General features: G+C 34.6%; 1 protein-coding gene and 2 non-coding genes across 4 annotated transcripts in view; 1 reads left to right on the forward strand and 2 right to left on the reverse strand.

The window, feature by feature from the left end:
- TEX11 (testis expressed 11) overlaps positions 1–23,044 on the forward strand; it is a 247,746-nt gene that overhangs the window by 205,480 nt on the left and 19,222 nt on the right. For both annotated transcript variants that reach the window (XM_043897600.1, XM_043897601.1), the window contains 3 exons: positions 9,476–9,625; positions 11,265–11,373; positions 12,326–12,446. In XM_043897600.1, coding sequence (XP_043753535.1) covers positions 9,476–9,625; positions 11,265–11,373; positions 12,326–12,446 — 380 coding nt within the window. The remainder of the gene's footprint in view (positions 1–9,475; positions 9,626–11,264; positions 11,374–12,325; positions 12,447–23,044) is intronic.
- Positions 10,522–10,591, reverse strand: LOC122691103. Its single transcript, XR_006340340.1, has one exon. It is a non-coding gene; the product is annotated as a small nucleolar RNA U2-30 (small nucleolar RNA).
- LOC122691106 lies at positions 10,756–10,835 on the reverse strand. The gene has a single exon (XR_006340343.1). It is a non-coding gene; the product is annotated as a small nucleolar RNA U2-19 (small nucleolar RNA).

Here is a 23,044-nt window from a genome sequence, read left to right on the forward strand (position 1 = left end):
TTAAGTTCCATGCAGGCAGAAAAGTTGTCTGTCTTGTTCATTCTTTATCCCTACCCCCTAAAACTGTCTGGCATATACAAAGGCTTAAAGTATATTTACTAAATGAAATGCTGCTATAGTGCCAAAAATTCTTTCATTAGAAAGTCATTTGTTTGAGTATTAGAGCATCTTGGTCTTTGAGAGCCGTTTTTGCAAAGATCTCTGGGAGTGCTTAAGTCATTATCAGTTTATACTTCGGGAGAGAAACATTTAGAAAAATATCATTAAAATATTCCACTTGGGATACAGGTATAGGGCAGAGAAGGGCAGATCAGGTTTCCAGAAAAAGAAAAAAGGAAATTTAAAGGGAAGTAGGGATTATACCAAAGATGACTGCATATGATTTTAAGACTGTTCAAACGTTTCTAACACAAGGGAACTCAACAGCTCTTGAATATCTCTTTCTGGCTCTTTTTGAGGATATCCATTTAAGAACTTAACTTTTGGATGTTGCTAGAAACATCCTTGGAGTTACTTTGTATGTGAAGAGTCATCACATGTTAGGGCTAAGAGTAATCTTAGTAAGTAGATTTCTAAAAGCTATTTATTTTTTCAAATGAGTAAATTTTTAATCTCAAAAACATGAAGATGGAGAAAAGTCTTTATAAGTCATTGCAAGGAAGAATTTCACTTATCTCCAGTACTATAATTTTGACTTTGGTGTAAAGTATTCATCGAGTGTCATCATCAAAAGTGTTAGTGGTTATGGAAATTCTCTGGAAGTCTGCTGGTTAGAACTCCACACTTCCATTGCTGGAGGGCCCATGTTAAGTCCCTGGTCAGGGAACTAAAATCTCATAAGCAATGGAGCATGGCCAAAAAATAAAAATTAAAAAAAATTTTCAAGTGCTCAGGGCTGGTGCACAGGGAAGACCCAGAGGGATGGGATGGAGAGGGAGGCGGGAGGGGGTATCGGGATGGGGAACACATGTAAATCCATGGCTGATTCGTGTCAGTGTATGGCAAAAAACACTACAATATTGTAAAGTAATTAGCCTCCAACTAATAAAAATAAATGAAAAATAAATAAATAAAAATTAAAAAAATTTTTAAGTGTTAGTGTTTATGGCAACAAGACCTGAAAGCTTTAAATCAAAACCCAGCAAGTATCCTCTACCAGCAAAAAGGCATTTCAGCTGGCAGGGCATAGGATTGTCTCTGTTTTTATATATTATGTATTGATATTTATAGCCTATGGTCTCCTCAGTCCAGAACTAGAAGGGTCATTCTAATTTATTCAAATGTAGTAGATAAAATCTATCAAGTCTCATGTTGGAATTAGAAATCATTTTTATTTGTTCAGTTGTACACCCACACTAAAACTAGGATTAAGTGCTTATTCCTTCAGCACCTGGCTTTTGCTTGTTCCTTCCATTGGCTTAATAACTAGCAATAAATCATGGGTTGCTTTTGGCTCAAAGATTAGTTCTCAATGGATAAGAAATTCTCAGAGATGATAATTTTGAGATTAGGCAAGATCCACAGGCACGTTAAACAAAACGGCAAAGCTTGAGTGAAATTTCTATACATTTTGGGCCAGGACCTAGGCCATAAAAATACGAGAACCACTGTTTAGGATTTTTCCCCCAAAGGAGATTAAACCATTATCTGGAGATATGCAAGTATCTCAGACAGAAGTTGCTCTTCTAAAAATCTTCACTTTTGGCAGCATTTCACTTAAATGATGACTGACAAACAACGTAAGCTTACCCTATAATACAAAGCAAAACCCTTGGGACAGAGAGTAGGAACTTTGATTATAGGACTATGGAATCAGTGAAGCAGTTTAGAAGAGGGTCACAGGTTTAGGCAACAGGTTCATTATAGTTCCCAGATATTTATGATGATATGCATTATTCCTTCTCCCAAGTGCCTCACCTACTTAGGAATGTCTTTCAAGTCTCCCTGTTCGTAACATGTTTGCTTTTGTACATATGGTTTCTTTTATGAAAATACAGATGTGTCTGAAATTTTTCCTGTACAGTTATCTAGACACAATGACTCTCAATCAGAGTAAGGTGTGTACCATAGCTTACTTGCAAACATTTATTATTGATTTCTAGAAAGTTTCTCAAAATATATAGAGAGAACAATACACCTGTAAACTATAGAGTACACATTTTTTGTAGGTGTACTTGTAGCATTTACCAAAATAGAATCAAATTAGAACTCAACAGAAAGATGATTAGAAAACCCCCATTGTTGAAAATCTTTAAAAAAAAAAAAAACACTTGAAATAATCCATTGGCAAAAGAAGAAATCAAAATGAAAATTATGGAATATATTGAACTTAAAAATGGGAAATATGACATCAAAATTTATGAGATGTATCTAAAATAAGGAAAAATTCTATGTCTTTAAGTGCATGTATAGAAAAGATGAAGGGTTGAAAATCAACAATTTAAGCTTTGACCTTAAATATCAAGAAAATTAAATCCTGAAGAAAGTAGAGAAGAAGAACATTACAAAGATAAGAGCAGAGAAGAATGAAACAAATCAGACATACAGTAGAGAAAGTCAACAAAGCCAAAAGTTGATTCTTTGGAAAGATTACTATATTTGCTAAATGCCAAATGAAATGGATCAAAAAATAAAAAGAACACAAATTGCTAATACAAGTAATTCAAAAGTAGGCATTATTACATATCTTTCAAACATTAGTAAGACAATAAAAGGACATTGTGAATAACTTTATGCTAATAAATTTGAATATTTTGACAAAAATGGACAAACTTTTTAAAAGATATATCTATGAAAATTGGTACAAAGGGAAATTACCTGCTAAAGTAATTTTACCATAAATACCTTCCTACAAAAAGAAAATGTCTTCACTGATATAAATACTCCAAAATAAATAAGGAAGAAATAATAGCAACCCTGTAAAAATATCTCTTATAGAAAATAGAGAAAGAGGTAACACATTGATTCTATGAAACCAGCATGACTTTGATGACAAAACTTGACTTAGGACATTTCAAGAAAAAAAAAATACGGGTCAGTATCTTAAATGATAAATACAAAAATCTTAAACAAAATGTGAGAAAATTGAATTCAGCAATATGTAAAAAGAATAATACATTATAACCAAGTAAGATTTGTCCTAGGAATTCAACATTTAAAAAAATTATACAGGAGGAATTCTCTGGTGGTCCAGTGGCTAAGACTTGGTTCCAATGCAGAGGGCCTAGGTTTGATCCCTGGTCAGGGAAGTAGATCCCATATACTACAACTAAAGATACAACATGCCACAACTAAGACCTGGTGTAGCCAAACAAATAAATAAATGTTTTAAAAAATTCTATAGATACACACATGCACACAGGTAAACTGGTTTTCTATATGTGTGTTTTATTTTAAATAAAGTTTTAAAAATAAATGAATTTGGAATTTTGCTGGGTACAGGTCAATAGACAAAAATTAATTGTATTTCTGTGTACTAATAGGAAATAATTGGAAAATGAACTTCTACACATTTATTTTTAATAGGATCAGTTCAGTTTAGTCGCTCAGTCATGTCCGACTCTTTGCGACCCCATGAACCGCAGCACGCCAGGCCTCCCTGTCCATCACCAACTCCCGGAGTCCACCCAAACCCATGTCCATTGAGTCAGTGATGCCATCCAACCATCTCATCCTATGTCGTCCCCTTCTCCTCCTGCCCTCAATCTTTCCCAACATCAGGGTCTTTTCAAATGAGTCAGCTCTTCACATCAGGTGGCCAAAGTATTGGAGTTTCAACTTCAGCATCAGTCCTTCCAATGAACACCCAGGACTGATCTTTAGGATGGACTGGTTGGATCTCCTTGCAGTCCAAGGGACTCTCAAGAGTCTTCTCCAACACCACAGTTCAAAAGCATCAATTCTTCGGCACTCAGCTATAGTCCAACTCTCACATCCATACATGACTACTGGAAAAACCATAGCCTTGACTAGAGGGACCTTTGTTGACAAAGTAATGTCTCTACTTTTTAATATGCTGTCTAGGTTGGTCATAACTTTCCTTCCAAGGAGTAAGCATCTTTTTTTTCCCCCATTTATATTTTATTAGTTGGAGGCTAATTACTTTACAATATTGTAATGGTTTTTGCCATACATTGACATGAATCAGCCATGGATAATTTCATGGCTGCAATCACCATCTGCATCAAAATCCATCAAATGTCTAGTAATAACTCTAATAGAAGATGCAGAAGATCTCCACACTAAAAGCTACAAAATAGTGAAACATTGCTGAGAGAAATTTTAAAGGTCTAAATAAATGAAGCCTGTGTTCATGGACTGGAAAATTCAGTATTGTTAAGATATCAGTTTTCACAGTTTGATCAGTTAGATTCAAGACAATCCTAATCCAGATACCAGCCGATTTACTTCTGGAAATTGACATGATGATATTAAAATTTCTATATAGATGCAAAGGATGATCTTTGAATAGTTGAATCAGATCTGAAGACTTACACCACAGAATTTTTTTTTTTTTGCCACAGAATTTTTGTTATTGTTTTTCAGTTGCTAAGTCATGTCCAACTCTTTGTGACCCCTTGGACTACAGCATACCAGGCTCTCCTGTCCTTCACTGTCTCCCAGAGTTATCACACCACAGAATATAGAGTCCAGAAATAGTGTCACACATGTTTGTTTATGACAAAATTGTGCCCAGTGGTATTCAATAGGGAAGAATTTTTTTCCACAATAAATGGTGCTGGTACAATTAGATACTCATGATTTTTAAAAAATGAACCTTGACCCCTCCCTTACACCATACAAAAACATTGATTTGAAATGGATTACCAATAAGTTTTCTAAAATGAAACCTGGGAGAATATCTTTATGACCTTGGAGACACACACACAAAAAACTACCAACCATAAAAGAAAATATTGATAAAGTGGTCTTCATTCAAATCCCTGCTTTGAGTCTTCAGCAATGTATTCTCTGTTTCATTAAAAAAGTATTTGGGAAAAAAAGATACCAAGGTTAGTGAGGATGGGAAGTACCTGGAGCTCTGATTCATTGCTGGTAGAAATGTACATTGGTACAACCGCTTTGGAAAATTGGCAGTATCTGCTAAAACTATACATGCTTCTATCCTAGCAGTGACCCAACAATCCCACTCCTAGATGTATATTCAGTTGAAATGAGTATATCTGTTTACCATAATATGTACCAAAAAATGTTCAAGATAGCTCTATTTATAAGAGGTAAAGATTTAAAACAACCCTAGTAACCATCAATAGGAAGATGGATTAAATAAGCTGTGGTATATTCATACAGTGGAATACTACAAAGCAATAAAAGGAATGAATACCACAGACATTATGAGCAAAAGAAGTCAGACACAAAGGAATGTTACAGAGTATAAAGTCATTTTTTAATATAACTTTTTTGTAATATAATTCAAATCATATGCCATACAATTCATAATTAAATGTATCAGTGGATTTAGTATATTCACAGATATGTGCAACCACCATCAACAGTCAACTTTAGAATATTTTATCACCTCAAAAAGAAATTCTGTACTCAATTAGGTTCTGTACCCAATTAGGCTTCCCTGGTAGCTCAGTGGTAAAGAATCAAATGGTAAAGTGGTAAAGAATACAATGCGGGAGACCTGGGTTTGATCCCTGGGTTGGGAAGATCCCCTGGAGAAGGGAACGGCTACCCACTCCAATGTTCTGGCCTGGAGAATTCCATGGACTGTATAGTCGCAAGGAGTTGGACTTGACTGAGCGACTTGCACTTTCCATCACATCCCCATCCCTACATTCACCCTGCCAGAAGTGCTAAGCAACCACTAACCTACTTTGTGTCTCTATAGATTTGCGTATTTTGGACATTTCATATAAATGGAATCACATAATATGTGGACTTTTTGTGACTACATTCTTTCACTTAGCTTAGTGTTTCCAAAGTTCTCTATGTTGTGGCATGTATCAGTACTTCATTCCTGTTTTGTAATCAAATGATATTCCATTGTATGAATACACTACATTTTGTTCACAGTTGGTAGACATTTGAGTTGTTTCCATCTTTTGGATATTATATTATGTTGTAAACATTTATGCACAGATTTTGTGGGGACATGTTTTTAATTTCTTTTAATTAAACATAACTCTATGTTTAATCATTTGAGGACCTGCCAAACCATTTTCCGAAGTGGCTGTACCATTTTATATTGTCACCAGTAGTGTTATGTAGTTGTTATTCAGTCACTAAGTCATGTCTGAATCTTTTGTGACCCCATGGACTATAGCCCGCCAGGCTCCTCTGTCCATGGGATTTCCCAGGCAAGAATATTGGAGTGGGTTGCCATTTCCCTCTTCAGGGTATCTTCCCAAACCAGGGATCAAACCTACGTCTCCTGCATTGGCAGGTGGATTCTTCACCACTAAGCTCACGATGGAATATTATTCAGCCATTAAAAAGAATGAAATTCTGCATTTGTAATGTGGATGGACCTAGAGAATATTACACTAGTGAAATAAGTCAGAAGAAGACAAATACTCTATGTTATCCCTTATATGTGGGATCTAAAAAAAGTAAACAAACCAATGTACGTAACAACAGAAACGGATTCACAGGTATAGAGAACAAACTAATGGTTACCCATGGGGAAAGTGAAGGGGTTGGAGGCAATACAGGAGTATGGGATTAACACATTCAAACTACTATGTATAAAACAGACAAGCAGCAAGGATATGTTGTATAGCACAGTGAAATATAGCCATTGTTTTGTAATAACTTCAAATTGAATGTAGCCTATAAAAATATTGAATCACTGTTGTACACCTAAAACTAACAATATTGTAAATCAGCTATGCTTCAATTTTATCTTTTTTATTAAACTTTTTATTTTGTATTGGAATATAACCAATTAACAGTGTTGTGATAGTTTCAGGTGGATAGCAAAGGTACTCAGCCATGCGTATATATGTATCCATTCTCCCCCAAACTCTCTTCCATCCAGGCTTCTACATAACATTGACCAGAGTTCCCTGTGCTATACAGTAGGTCCTTGTTGGTTATCCATTTTATTTTTTCAGTTTTTTCTTTTTAAAAAATTTATTTATTTTTAATTGGAGGATAATTGCTTTACAGTATTGTGTGGGTTTCTGCCATCCATCAACATGAATCAGCCATAGGTATCTATATGTCCCCTCCCACTTAAGTCTCCATCCCACCCCTCTAGGTTATTACAGAGCACCTGATTTGAGCTCCCTGCATCATACAGTAAATTTCCAGTGGCTATCTAATTTTACATATGGTAATATATATTTTCAATGCTACTCTCTCAATTCATCCCATTTCCCCACCCCCCATATCCACAAATCTGTTCTCTATGTCTGTGTCTGTGTCTCCATTGCTGCCTTGCAGGTAGGTTCATCAGTACCATCTTTCTAGATTCCATATGTATACATTACTATATGATATTTGTCTTTCTTTTTCTTACTTACTTCACTCGTATAATGTATAACACTGTGTACATGGCCATTACAAACCCCCATCCCTTCCCCCATCCTTCCCCCGGCAATCATAAGTTTATTCTCTAAGTCTATGATTCTGTTTCTTATGCTTCAGTTTTTTTTAAAATGTACTTTCAAATAATCAAATGGATCGAAGAGAAATTCATAGGGGAAGTTAGAAATAGTTTGAAGGAAGTAAATGAAAGCACAGCATATAAAAATTTGGAGGTACAGCTGAAGTAGTGTTTAGACAAAAGTTTGTAGAATTAAATGCCTCAATTAGAAAAAGATCTTAAATAATCTAAGCCTTCACCTTAAAAAACCAGGGAAAAATGATCAAATTGAACCAAATTAAGCAGAATGAAAGGAATAAGAAGAAGTCAATAAGATTTAAAACAGGAAACAATAGATAAAATTGATGAAAACAAAAGCTGTTTTGTTGTTGCTGTTTGTCAACACAATTGAGAAACCTCTAGCCAGGCAGATCAAGACACAAATTAACAATGTCAAGAATGATAGTGTAGATATCACTGCAGATCCTACAGACATTAAAAAAAGATAACAAGGGAATATTCTGAACAAATTTATGCCCATTAATTTTAAGGGTTAGATGAGACTGACAAATTCCTTTGAAAGTCAAACTACCAAAACTCCCACAAAAAGAAACAGATAACTTGAATTGTCCTATACCCATTGAATTCATAGTTTAAAATCTAACAGATTTTAACCAAGTGAGGTTTGTCCTGGTTTCAACATTATATTTCACCATATCAACAGATTAAGTGACAAGATTCAATATCCATTTATTATAGACACTCTCAACTAAACAGGAATAGTAGGAAAGTTCCTTAACCTGATAAAAGCCATCCATAAAAAATAAAACTTAACAGCTAATGTCATTTTAATGATGAAAGACAGAATACTTCCCCTCTAAGGACATAAACAAGTCAAGAATATCTAGTCTCACTACTCCTGGTCATCATCATCCTGGTGGTTCTAACCAATGCAATAAGGCAAGCAAAAGAGTGGGAAAAGATGTGTAGAGTGAAAAAGATCAAATAAAACTATCTGTATTTTCAGAGGACACATAATTCTCTATATAGAAAGTCCAAAGAATCTATCAAAAGAATTACAGGAACTAGTAAATGAATTAAGCAAGTCACAGGATACAGGTCAATATTCAAAAGATGGTTATAGTTCTACATGCTGTCACTGATGTTCAATAATAAAAATAACTATCAGTAGTGATAGAAGTCAAAATAGTTGTTAACTCTGCAAAGGTGGTATTAACAGGAAAGGAGCACGAATGTTGGAAGTGTTCTATATCATGATTTGGGTAGTGGTTATATGGGTTTTAACAGACATAAAAATTCACTGTTTTAAGATTAAAAATTCACACATTTAAGATTAATGCACTTGTTTATCGTATATATGGTATACTTCAAAACTTTTGAAAATGGTCAGTCTAATAAGGGTGATTGGAAACCAACTCACATAGTATGATATATGCCACCTGATACAAGATTCTGCCCATGGTGATAACCAAGAAATAAATGTTATTGACTGACTAAGTGAAACAGTTTGGAAACTTTCGCTTACTTAGTTGAAAATAAAACTACAGTTGTTTTATATTGCACTGGATCTTCTGGTTAACTCAGTCATTAAAGTAAGGCAGGTAAATATTATATTTGAATTAGATAGCAGCAAGAGTTTTCCAGGCTATTTAGAAATATCATGGCAATAATTTCAGGAAATGTAGACAACTTTAGTGAATGCATTTCAGGGTGTGAAAGTATTGGTAAGTTTATAGATTTAAAAATGTAAAAGATGTATCTAAAGGAGCTGAGATAACCTCAAATTGTAAGTAGAATTAATTTTCCTCAATAGGAAAATCTCCCCAGAAGAGAGATTAGAATAGGAGGAAATAATGAAATGTAATCACAGAGAATGTTGCATTTTTGCCTCTTTCTTAGGGGACTTCTCAGGTGATCCATGCGAGACATTGCTTCTGCTGTATGAGTTTGAAGCGAGAGCCAAACTGAGTGACCCATTACTGGACCATTTCCTGGCACCAATGTGGGAACTACCTCATTTAGAAAGTAAAACATTTGAAACAATTGCAGGTAAGAGCTAAATTTGTTTTTGGAAGGCTGGTACCCATTTAAATCATACTACATTTTTCTTTCTTCTCTCTATTCTCTCGTTCATCCAGGTGGGAAGCAATATATCCCTATAGAACTTTGTTCTCCTTCTCTAATAGCATTCTTGAACTATTCTGTATTACAATCATTTGTGCATTTATCTTACTCTTTATATGAAATTATAAGCTCCTTAGAATCATGAGTAATAATTACTTGCTGTACTTATAAACCCTAGCAATGTGCATTGCTCACAATAGGTGCTTATATTTATTTTGTGTAGAATCAAATAACGTAACTACACAATAGGGATAGTAGCTCAAACTTAAGAAAGTTTTGCTCAGCTAGCTAGAAATAGATAATCAGCTGCTTCGCTAATCAAAGGTGATACAATCTTAGTTATTTATTAAAGTGTACAGAGAAATATTGGTGATATTTTTAACATAATTGCCAGCCTCAAATTTTTCGTTGGGCTATAAGTGGTATTTGGGGACTCAGCCTCTGTGGGGATATACTGCAAGACATGGCCTAATTATCTTCCCTTAATATCTTTCACCCTCCTCAGGAGCCTGTATATGGCTAATAAAGGTATTGGATAGCCCCAAATGTACAAGAGTCACATTTGCCTCTCCTTATTTTGCCAAGACAGAATTTCTAGGAACGTGGAGCTGGTGGTGTATACCTTATAGCCATGTGATGGTGACCACTACTCCTTGTATAATGGAACTCCAATTCTAGAGGCCTGGTGAATGCATCTAGAAGTTTTGAGAGTTTTATCTCCTATATGTACTCTTATGCCAAGGGTTTCCCATTTTTAATATTAGATAGAAACAGTATATTATAGTATAAATCTTGGGTGTTTTTTTTTTTTTCATTAATTCTGAGCTCAGATCAAGTGTAGACATCTTCATAGTTATAAAGGTCTATAGTAAAACCTTTTCATCATTGCTCAGAACTGATCAGCATTTCATATACACATACCCTCAGTCCACTCTCATTCACCCACCAGTAAGTTCTCAGTTATCCACTGTCACCATTACACATGTGTGCACGCACATACACGCACATACACACACACACACACCTTATTGTTTTAAAAACATTGTTCTTTTGCTTTTTGGAACTATAAAGATCATGCATCTGGTAAACTAAGAGGTTTTCTGATGCTCAGATTTGACTACTTTCATTATTGATCCACTTCAGTAAAAACAGATAGTGGAGAATATAAATGTGTTTTTGATTAGTACCTTTTTACTGATCTGCTTTCTGTTTTTTTCTTCATGTGCCCCTTCTTCACTTTGGCTCATAAGATTATTACTTCGCCTGTATGACTATGTGCTGAGGCACAGAAACAGTAGGTTCTCTATTGATGTTTACTGGAAAAATATATATATATACATATATAACCTAGTGACCCTACAATGTTACTCTGCCCAGAAAGTAGAAGTTATTTTCTGAAAGCCACCACAGATTCATCGTATTATGAAATTCATTTTTGGAGTTTTGTGTTTGTTTTTGTATCTGTTTCAGGTCAGTTTCATTAGAGAAACAAGTTGTAACATAGGATGAAAACTCAGTGGATGAGATTATGATGTTCACAATCTTTTTGCTTCCCTTCTTATAGCATTAGCAATGGAAATGCCTGCATGCTATCCTTCTATTGCTCTGAGGGCCTTGAAAAAGGCTTTGTTTTTCCACAGAAGGAAAGAATCAATTGATGTTTTGAGATACAGGTTAGTAAATATAATTCAACACAGAATCCTAGCTTTTTGATAGCCAAAAGTGCTATAATCAGTGTCCCATTTGTTATCAATCATACTCAACTGACGCAAAAGATGATTGGGGTACTCTTGTAACTCCTGGACTAAAAAGTCCTCAACCCTCAGAACAGCTCCATATTTAGAGTTGTATTACAGACCGAGGCAAGATGAAGGAATCTGGTTGTCCCAAAGGAGAAAAAGAAGGAGAAAATTACTACTTTTTGTGAGTCTTTATATATAATAAAATTATTGATTAAGTGTTGATACCTTTCTTTCAGTACTAAATATGCCAGTTGTACAGAAAAGTACAAAGATTAATATAACAAGCACCAATGTATCCACTGCTAAAATTTAACAGATACAAACATTTTGGCATATTTGCCTCATTTTTTTCTAAGCACCTTTCTTTAAGGACTAATAAGTGCTGTACATAATATAAAATAATATTAATTGGAGATTTTATGTTCTCTATTCCCAGACATGGGGGGAAAATAGATACTGTGTGATTTTTCTCTGGAAAACTTTATAACAGTCTTCCTTTTCTGAGACATGAGAGACAGTTCTCCTGGAATTATTCCCAGTTTAAATCCAATTCCCTTTCCCCATTTGAGGATGTAATGAGATACTTTAAAGTGCATGTATATTAAACCAGCTCATAAAATATAGTAAACAGACAAAACTCCTTAGTTCAGGAAACTGAAAAAAAAGTGAAAGACAGCCATAGGCATAATAAAATGAAGGATTGGTCAGCCCCTTTTATATCTTCAAAAATCTGTCGTTGAGCTTAGAGGCCAGATAAAATTGAAGGAAGAACAGACGTGTTTTGAAGCTCTTAGTCTGGGATGAGGTCCAGATTTTACTTATCTCAGCCATGAAGTCAATGATTTCTTTCCTTATGGGATGAGTTTTCTCTTTTGATTTTCAGCAAATGTATGCACAGCTTGGTTAACCTCTTAGTGCCAGATGGGGTGCCGAATACAGAACTCTGTCCCATGGAAGAAATTTGGGGCAGTTTTGAAGATGCTCTGATCTTTATTAGCCACACCGTAAGTCAAACAATGATATTAAACTTTAAGCTAATTTTAAAGAACTGAGTTGTCTTGTGTATTAGAAATTACATAGAATAATGCTTTTTGATATGAGTTTTATGGCGAATAAATTAGTTTTAAAATGTGGTTACATACTATAAAATTTCCCTGGGTTTGTGAAATGTAAATATTAACAGTTAAAAGTAGAAAATTTCTAATACAAGTGTACTATGGAATAGGTCAAAGTGTACCATCTGGCATTTTTAATTATTTTGTATTTTCAAATCTGGTAGAGTTGTTATTTCCTTGTGATGATATTAACTCTTTGGAAAAGTTTATTGTTATTCCTGCCACTTCTGAGACAGGTAATAGAGTAGAAGGAACACTGAAGACAACCTATATTTTAGTTCCTCCTCTGTTGATTTTCTCTTCAGTGCAGGTTTAATTCAATAATTTTCAAATTAGCTTTATTAAGATGTAATTTACATACCATAAAATTCACTTATTATTTGTGTATAATTCCGTGATTTTTAGTAAATTTATGGTTATGCAACTGTCACCATACTCCAGTTTTAGAGTATTTCCATTATCCACAGAAGTTTCCCATTGCCTGTTTGCATTTAATCCCTGCTTCCATTTTCAGGTCCAGGGAACCACTCATCTGCTTTGTATCTCTATAGATTTTCTCTTTCTAATACTTCATATAAATGAGATCATACTTGTGACCTCTTGTATCTGGCTTCTTTCAATTTAGTTTACTGTTTTTGAGGTTCACCCATGCTGTAGCATGTATCAGCAATGAAAAGGAATGGCCTTTTTTTTTTTTGCTGAATAAATAGAATACTATTCATCAGTATGTCACATTTTGTTCACTAGTTGGTAAATACTTTATTTGTTTCCACTTTTTGACTATAACAAATAATGCTACTATGAACATTTGTGGATAAGTCTTTGTTTTCAAGGGTTTGTTTTCAATTCTCTTGAGTATGTGAATTAATGGGTTATATGGTAATGCTCTATATTTAACTTTTTGAGGAACTGCAATCTGTTTTCCAAAGTTGTTGATCAATTTTACGTTCCTACCAGCAGTGTATGAGGGTTCCAATTTCTTCACATCCTTATCAACACTTCTTATTGTCCATATTTTTTTATTATAGCCATCCTGCTGGGTATGTAATAGTAGCGCATTGTGGTTTTTATTTGAGCTTCCTTGGTAGCTAACACTGTTGATCTTTTTTTCATGTGCTTATTGACCATTTGTTCTTTGGAAAGATACCTATTCAAGTATTTTCCCATTTTAAAAATTGGATTCTCAGTGAGTTTTAAGAGTTCTTTATGTATTCTAGATACAGATCCTTTATAAAATATACTATTTGTAAGTATTATCTCCCAGTCTCTGGCTAGTCTTTTCATTTTTTAGTGGCATTATTTAAAAAGCAAATGTTCTGAAAAAAAATAAAAAGCAAATGTTCTGAATTTTGATGAAGCCCAATTTGTCATCTTTTCTTTTATGGGTCATATTTTTAGTCATAATAAGAAGTCTTTGCCTATTCCAAATTTACAAAGATTTTCTTCTATTTTTTTCTTGTAGCTTTTATACTCATTTCTTACATGTTGGTCTATGATTCATTTTGAGTTAATTTTTGCTTATGGTGTATGAGGTAAGGGTCTGAATGGTTTCTTATTTGTTTGTTTTTGCATAAGGTTATGCCTCCTCTGCTGTTTGACTTTAGTTTTCTCATGTAAAATGGAAATAATAACACTTTCTATTACTCCTACACTGAGGTTCTAAGGATCAACTGAAATAATATGTGTTGTGAACTTTAGCAGCTCATATACATGTAAGGTAGTATTGTTTTTGTAAGGGAGCTATAAAATATTAAGAAGGTTAAATGGCCTGCTTAAAGTCACACAAAAAGTCATTATTTGAGTCCATGTTAATATCCAAGGATCCTGACTTGCCCAACTGCTTCTTCATATTACAAATGTCTGCAAACCACAACAGATGGTGGAATAATATAGCAGGGTGACAACCTGGTACAAACTAGCATCGTTTTACAGAAACCCAGAATTCTGGAACTATGTAATTACGGCCAGTGTGAATTTAAGTTTAAAAAAAAACTTCAGCATTGAACATTTTGGAGATATGTACATCTTTTTTTTCCTCATCTTAACTTCCTTTTGGAAGAAGAAATAATTTAATTTCTAAGCCATGAGCCTCATCTGGACCTTCAGATGTGTTTGCCATAGTAACGAATACAAACTAAAATTAAATTGTACTATAAATTCAAATTGATCAATTTCCATAGTCTCTATATAAGGCCAGAACTGCTCTGAGCATTTTGGTTTTGCCACTTTTATTCTGTCTAATGTATTACTGTTCCATCTCTCTGACTCTTGAATTGCCTGTTAGGTTAATATTGCTGTAGTTTTTTGACCAGTCTCCCATCCGTAATTGTTAATTCTCTGAAACATGATGGAATAGTTAGCTTTTTATGCAGATATTTAATAACCCTCTATTTCCTTAAATAGTATATGTTGCTTTTTACTGTTTGTTTGAATGTGGTGTGCACCGCTTTTGTTTTAAATGCTTGGGAAAAAAATTTGCCCTTGTGTGACTTTTCTGATGACCAGTCACTCATTCATTATTTATTAAGCAGATAACCTTTATTAAGTATGTCCTTACAGTGGCAAAATGGCTGTTGCACAAACATAAAACCTCAGGCCCACAGTATCATGCTTTACATTTTACAGTGCATTCTTACATCCATTATTTCATTTGACCACCCCACCCCCAGTAATTTTGTGAAGCAGGCAATACTGGTATTATCCTTGATTTACAAATGAGAGAATTTTTAAGATTCAAAAATGTCAAGTTACCAATTTGCCTAAGTTTGTATGACTAGTGAATGAAAGAATTAGAACTGTTTGACCTCAATTTCAGAACTCTTTCCGCCAGAACACGTCTTATTTATCTGCTCTTGCTAGGAATTTCAGTTCAAGTTGGTATTTAGTATACTTTGTGCCTAGCCCCATATCCTAAAGATTTTCTTCTCTTTTTTTAAGTTTTATGTTTTACATTTAAGTTCATAATACATTTCAAGTTAATTTTTGTATGAGTTGTGAGATTTAGGTTGAGGTTCATTTTCGCCCATGATATCCAGTTGCCCTAGCACCATTTGTTGACAAGCCTGTCTTTCCTCCATTAAATTGCTTTTGTACTTTTGGCAAAAATTGGTTGGATATACTTATGTGAGTCTGTTACTGGGTTCTTCATTTTCTCTATGTGTTAATCCTTCTGCTAGTACCACACAGTCCTGATTACTATAATGTCTTAAAAGCAAGTAGAGTGATTGCACCAACTTTATTGTTCTATTGCATAATTGTTATAAGCTGTCTAGTTCCATTGCCTTTCTATATTCATTTTAGAGTAATCTTCTCTAAATCTGCAAAAATTCCTCCTGGGATTTTGATAGGAGTTGCATTAAACTGTATTTGATTCCTAGGACTGCTATAACAAATTGCCACAAACTGGGTAACTTATAATAGGAGAAATTTATTCTCTCACAGTTCTGGAGGCTAGAAATCTGAAAATCAAGATGTCAGCAGGGTGTACTCTCTCCATAGGCTCTATGGGAAGCATCCTTCTTTGCCTCTTCCTGTCTTTTGGTGGTTGCTGTCAAACCTTGGCATTCCTTGGCTTATAAATTTATCACTCCAGTCTCTGTCACCACATGGCATTCTCCCCATCTGTCTGTCTTTCTCTTTTTCTCATAAGTGCACATCCATTACTGGATTAAGGGTTCACTCTACTTCAGTATGATCTCAACTTAATTACATCTGTAGTGACCCTATTTCCAAATATGGTCATATGATGAGGTACCAGGAAGGACATGAATTTGGAGGGGGAGCTACATCCAGCCTGGTACACTTATCTATCAAGAATTGACATCTTAAATTATATGTCAGTTTTTAAAAAGAATTGATGCCTTTATTATATTGAATCTTCCAACCCATGAACAGGATATGTCTCTTCATTTATTTAGATTTTTTATTTCTTTTATCAGCATTATATAATTTTCAACATACAAGTCCTGTATATGTGTTGTTAGATTTATTTATTTATTTTTTTGTGTGTGTGTTGTTAAATTTACATCTAAGTGTTGTGGGTTTTTTTTTTTTTTTAAGTGATTGTAAATGGTGTCCATGTGTTAATTTCTAGTATGAAGAAATACAATTTATTTGAAGATTCCTTAGGATTTTCTGTGTAAACAACCATCTAATCTTCAGATAGGGACAGTTTTATTTCTTACTTTCCGATCAATATGCCGTCTCTTTCCCTTTCTTACCTTATTGCACAGACTAGAACTTTCAGCACCATGTTAGTAAGAGTGATGAAAGTGGATATTCTTGCCTTGTTCACTGTCTTAGGGAGAAAACATTCAGTGTTTCATCATTAAGTATAATGTTAGCCATAGGATTTTTGTAGAGGCTCTTGATCAAGTTGAGGAAGTTCTCCCTTATTCCTTTTTTTCTGAGTTTCATGAATAAGTATCAAATTTTGTCACATGCTTTTCATGTACCAATTGATATGAGCATGTGATTTTTCTTCTTTAAACTGTTGATATGAGGGGTTATATTGACTGATTTCAAATATTAAACCAGCCTTGCATCGTTGGAATAAACCCCACGTGGTCATAGTGTAAATTCTTTTTTATATATTGCTGAATTCTGTTTGCAAGCATATTGTTAAGGTTTTTTCCTATATTCACTAGGCATATTGTTTGGTAGTTTTTTTTCCCTGTACAGTCTTTGATTTTGATATCAGAGTAATACTAGATTCATAAAATTTCATATATTTGGAAAAGATTGTGTAGAATCTATGTCAGTCTTTTCTAAATGTTTAGTAGAATTCTTCAGTTTAGCTAGAGATTCTTTCCAAGAGTTTTAAAACTAAAAATTCCATTTCCTTAATAATTATAGAGCTGTTCACATTATCTATTTTATATTGGGTGATTTGTGGTAATTTATATTTTTCAGTGAAGTGACCTGTTTCTTCTAAGTTGTCAAATTTAGGTGTATAGACTTCTTTGCATTATTATTCCTTTATTATTCTTTTGGTGCGTGCAGCATCTGTAGTGGTATCTACTGTTTTGTTTCTGATGTTTATAATTTAAATCTTCCCTTTTTTCTCTGTCATTCTTGCCTAGAGTTAGTAAATTTTATTCACCTTTTCAAAGAACCATCTCCTCCAGTGATTTTCTCTACTGACTTTGTGTTTTCAGTCTCATTAATTTATGCTCTTATCTTTATTATTTATTTCCTTCTACTTGCTTTGCATTTAGTTTGCTCTTCTTTTCTAGCTTCTTGAGATGGGAACGTAAATTAATTTGAGATTTTTCTTCTTTTTTAATGTATGCATTTAGTGCTGTAAATTTCCCTCACCATACTACTTTAGCTGTAGTCCACAAATTTTGCTATATTGTATTTTCATTTACCTCAGTGTATTTTTTTTTATTTCCCTTGAGACTTCGTCTTTAATCCATAGATTACTTTGAAATGTATTGTTTAGTTTCTCAGTGTTTATAGATTTTCCTATTATCTTTGTTATTAAATTCTAGTTTTGTTCCACTGTGGTCAGAGAACACAACTTGTATAATTTCAGTTATTTAAAATTTTTCAGATTTTTATGGCCCTGGATATGATCTAACTTACCAAATGTTCCATGGGCACTTGAAAAGAATGTGTATTCTGCTGCTCTTGGGAAGAGTATTCTATAAATGTTGATTAGATCTCTCTGTTTAATGGTGTCGCCAAGTTCTTGTATATATTTCCTTATTTTCTGGCTAATTGTTCTATTATTTGTCGAGTAGACATGTTGAAATGTTCGACTATAACTGTGAAGTTGCCTAGCTCTTCTCAAGCTTACTGGTTTTTGCTTCATGTATTTTGTGACTCTTATTAGATGCATACACATATATGATTGTTATATCTTCTTTGTGGATTTCACCTTTTATCATTGTATAATGTCCCTCTATATCATGAGTAATTTTCTTTGCTCTGAAATCTATAATAACTAATATTAATATTGCAACTGTTTCTATCCTTTGATTAATGTTCACATAATAGACCTATTTCCATCCTTTTACTTTCAGCCTTCCTATTTGAAGTAAATTTTTTGTAGATAGCATATAAACAACATGTTTCTTTCATCTACTTTGCCAATCTCTCTTTTATAATGTTCCCTTTTTTATTAAAAGTTTCAGGTATACAACATTATAATGCAACATTGGCATACACTACAAAGTGTGTACCCCAAAAAGCATAGTTACCGTTTATCACCATACAGTTGGCTCCCTTGACTCCTTTTGCCCAATTCCCAGTACTCTTCCCCTCCGGTAACCACCAGTATAGTCTCTATATCTATGAATTTGTTTTGTTTTTATTTTTTAGATTCTATATATGAGTGAAATCATAGCATATTTTTTTTCTTAAGACTCACTTAACATAATATTCTCAATGCATGTTATCACAAATGGCAAGATGTATTTGGAATGCTACTCAGCCATAAAAAATAATAAATGCTGCAATGAATATGGGGGTACATATATTAATATCATTTTGAATTATTGTTTCATATTGTTGGGATAAATTCCCAAAGTGGAATAGTTGTATGACATGGTAGACCTATTCTAAAGTTTTAAAATAATCTTCATACTGTTTTCCATAATAACTGCACATTCCAACCAACAGTGCACAAAGATTGTGTTTTCTCCATGTGCTCTCCAACACTTGTTGTCTTTTTGATAATAGCCATTTTAATAGATATGAGGTAGTATCTCATTGTGATTCTGACTTTCACTTCTCTAATAATGATGTTGAGCATCATTGCATGTGCCTCTTGCACATCTGTATGTATCCTTTAGAAAAATGTCTACTCAGGTCTTCTGCCCATTTTTTTTATTTTGTTTCCTCTGCCCATTTTTAAATCAATTGGTTTTTTTTTTTTTGAGTTGTATGAGTTCTTTATATATTTTGAATATTAACCCTTTAACAGAGATATGATTTATAAATATCTTCCCCAATTCAGTAGGTTGCTTTTGTGATTTGATGATGATTTCCTTTACTGTTAAGAAGCTTTTTAGGTTGATGTAGTCCCATTTGTTTGTCTTTTTTTTTTTTTTTTTTCTTTTTATTAGTTGGAGGCTAATTACTTCACAGCATTTCAGTGGGTTTTGTCATACATTGATATGAATCAGCCATAGAGTTCCACGTATTCCCCATCCCGATCCCCCCTCCCACCTCCCTCTCCACCCGATTCCTCTGGGTCTTCCCAGTGCACCAGGCCCGAGCACTTGTCTCATGCATCCCACCTGGGCTGGTGATCTGTTTCACCATAGATAGTATACATGCTGTTCTTTTGAAATATCCCACCCTCACATTCTCCCTCAGAGTTCAAAAGTCTGTTCTGTATTTCTGTGTCTCTTTTTCTGTTTTGCATATAGGGTTATCGTTACCATCTTTCTAAATTCCATATATATGTGTTCGTATGCTGTAATGTTCTTTATCTTTCTGGCTTACTTCACTCTGTATAAGGGGCTCCCGTTTCATCCATCTCATTAGGACTGATTCAAATGAATTCTTTTAAACGGCTGAGTAAAATTCCATGGTGTATATGTACCACAGCTTCCTTATCCATTCATCTGCTGATGGGCATCTAGGTTGCTTCCATGTCCTGGCTATTATAAACAGTGCTGCGATGAACATTGGGGTACACGTGTCTCTTTCAGATCTGGTTTCCTCAGTGTGTATGCCCAGAAGTGGGATTGCTGGGTCATATGGCAGTTCTGTTTCCAGTTTTTTAAGAAATCTCCACACTGTTTTCCATAGCGGCTGTACTAGTTTGCATTCCCACCAACAGTGTAAGAGGGTTCCCTTTTCTCCACACCTTCTCCAGCATTTATTGCTTGTAGACTTTTGGATAGCAGCCATCCTGACTGGTGTGTAATGGTACCTCATTGTGGTTTTGATTTGCATTTCTCTAATAATGAGTGATGTTGAGCATCTTTTCATGTGTTTGTTAGCCATCTGTATGTCTTCTTTGGAGAAATGTCTGTTTAGTTCTTTGGCCCATTTTTTGATTGGGTCATTTATTTTTCTGGAATTGAGCTGCAGGAGTTGCTTGTATATTTTTGAGATTAATCCTTTGTCTGTTTCTTCATTTGCTATTATTTTCTCCCAACCTGAGGGCTGTCTTTTCACCTTACTTATAGTTTCCTTTGTAGTGCAAAAGCTTTTAAGTTTCATTAGGTCCCATTTGTTTAGTTTTGCTTTTATTTCCAATATTCTGGGAGGTGGGTCATAGAGGATCTTGCGGTGATTTATGTCGGAGAGAGTTTTGCCTATGTTCTCCTCTAGGAGTTTTATAGTTTCTGGTCTTACATTTAGATCTTTAATCCATTTTGAGTTTATTTTTGTGTATGGTGTTAGAAAGTGTTCTAGTTTCATTCTTTTACAAGTGGTTGACCAGTTTTCCCAGCACCACTTGTTAAAGAGGTTGTCTTTTTTCCATTGTATATTCTTGCCTCCTTTGTCAAAGATAAGGTGTCCATAGGTTCGTGGATTTATCTCTGGGCTTTCTATTCTGTTCCATTGATCTATATTTCTGTCTTTGTGCCAGTACCATACTGTCTTGATGACTGTGGCTTTGTAGTAGAGTCTGAAGTCAGGCAGGTTGATTCCTCCAGTTTGTTTGTCTTTTGTTTTCCTTGTCTTTGGAGACTGATCCACAAAAATATCACTAAGACTGGTATTAGTTTAACACCTATGCTTTCTTCTAGGACTTTTATGGTTTCAGGTCTTACACTCAAGTCTTTAATCCATTTTGAGTTCATTTTTGTGTATGGTGTAAGATAGTGGTCTAGTTTCACTCTATTGCATGTGGCTGTCCAGTATTCTCAATGCCACTTATTGAAAAGACTGTCCTTTCTCCATTTTTTGCTCCTTTGTTGTAAATTAATTGTCTATGGTGGTTTGGTGGTTTAGTCGCTAAGTTGTATCTGACTCTTGCGACCCCATGAACTGTAACCCGCCAAGCTCCTCTGTCCATTGATTTTCCAGGCAAGAATGCTGGAGTGGATTGCCATTTCCTTCTCCAGGGGATCTTCCCAACCCAGGAATCGAACCCGGGTCTCCTGCATTGCAGGCAGATTCTTTACCGACTGAACTATGAGGGAAGCCCAAATTGTCTATATCAGTGAATTATTACTGGGCTGTCAAATCTGTTGCATTGATCTGTGTGTCTTCTTGTTCCAGGACCATACTATTTAATTATTACCACTTTATTGTATACTTTGAAATCAGGAAGTGGTATACCTCCAGCTTTGTTCTTCTTTCTCAAGATTGTTTTGGCTGTTCAGGATTGTTTTGTGGTTCCATACAAATTTTAAAATTTTTTCCAGTTGTGTGAAATGTGCCATTAGAATTTTGATAGGGACTGCATTGAATCTGAAGATTGCTTGGGTGTTATGGACATTTTAACAATATTAATTCTTCCAATCTATAAGCATGGATTTGCTTATCTTCAGTTTCTTTCATTAGGATCTTATACTTTTCAGGGTACAGTTCTTTCACTTCCTTGGTTAAATTTATTTGTAGGTATCTTACTCTTTTTGATGCAATTGTATATAGGATTGTTTCCTTAATTTCTCTTTCTGATAGTTTATTATTAGTGTATAGAAATACCACAGATTTCTATATATTAATTTTTTATCCTGTAACTTTACTGAATTCATTTATTAGCTCCAACAGTTTTTTGATGCAATTTTTAGGGTTTTCTATATATATAGTATCATGTGATCTGCAAATCATGGGTTTTACTTCTTTCTTTCTGATTTGGATGAATTTTATTTCTTTTTCTTGCCTAGTTGCTCTGGATAAGACATCCAAAACTATGTTGTATAAAAGAGGTGAGAGTGGACATCCTTATTTTGTTTCTGATCTTTGAGGAGAAGCTTTTAGCTTTTTGCTATTGAGTATGATGTTAGTTGTGGTTTTTTCATCAGTTCAGTTCAGTTGCTGAGTCGTGTCTGACTCTTTGTGACCACATGGACTGCAGCATGCCAGGCCTCCCTGTCCATCACAAACTCCCGGAGTTGACTCAAACTCATGTCCATTGAGTCGGTGATACCATCCAACCATCTCATCCTCTGTCATCCCCTTCTTCTCCCACCTTCAATCTTTCCCAGCATCAGGGTCTTTTCAAATGAGTCAGCTCTTCGCATCAGGTGGCCAAAGTATTGGAATTTCAGCTTCAGTGTCAGTCCTTCCAATGAACACCCAGAACTGATCTCCTTTAGAATGGACTGGTTGGATCTCCTTGCAGTCCAAGGGACTCTCAAGAGTCTTCTCCAACACCACACTTCAAAAGCATCAATTCTTCAGTGCTCAGCTTTCTTTAAGGTCCAACTCTCACATCCATACATGACTACTGGAAAAACCATAGCCTTGACTAGACGGACCTTTGTTGACAAGGTAATGTCTCTGCTTTTTAATATGCTATCTAGGTTGGTCATAACTTTCCTTCCAAGGAGTAAGCGTCTTTTAATTTCATGGCT

This window comes from Cervus elaphus, chromosome X (assembly GCF_910594005.1).
Source record: "Cervus elaphus chromosome X, mCerEla1.1, whole genome shotgun sequence".
Lineage (NCBI taxonomy): Eukaryota > Metazoa > Chordata > Mammalia > Artiodactyla > Cervidae > Cervus > Cervus elaphus.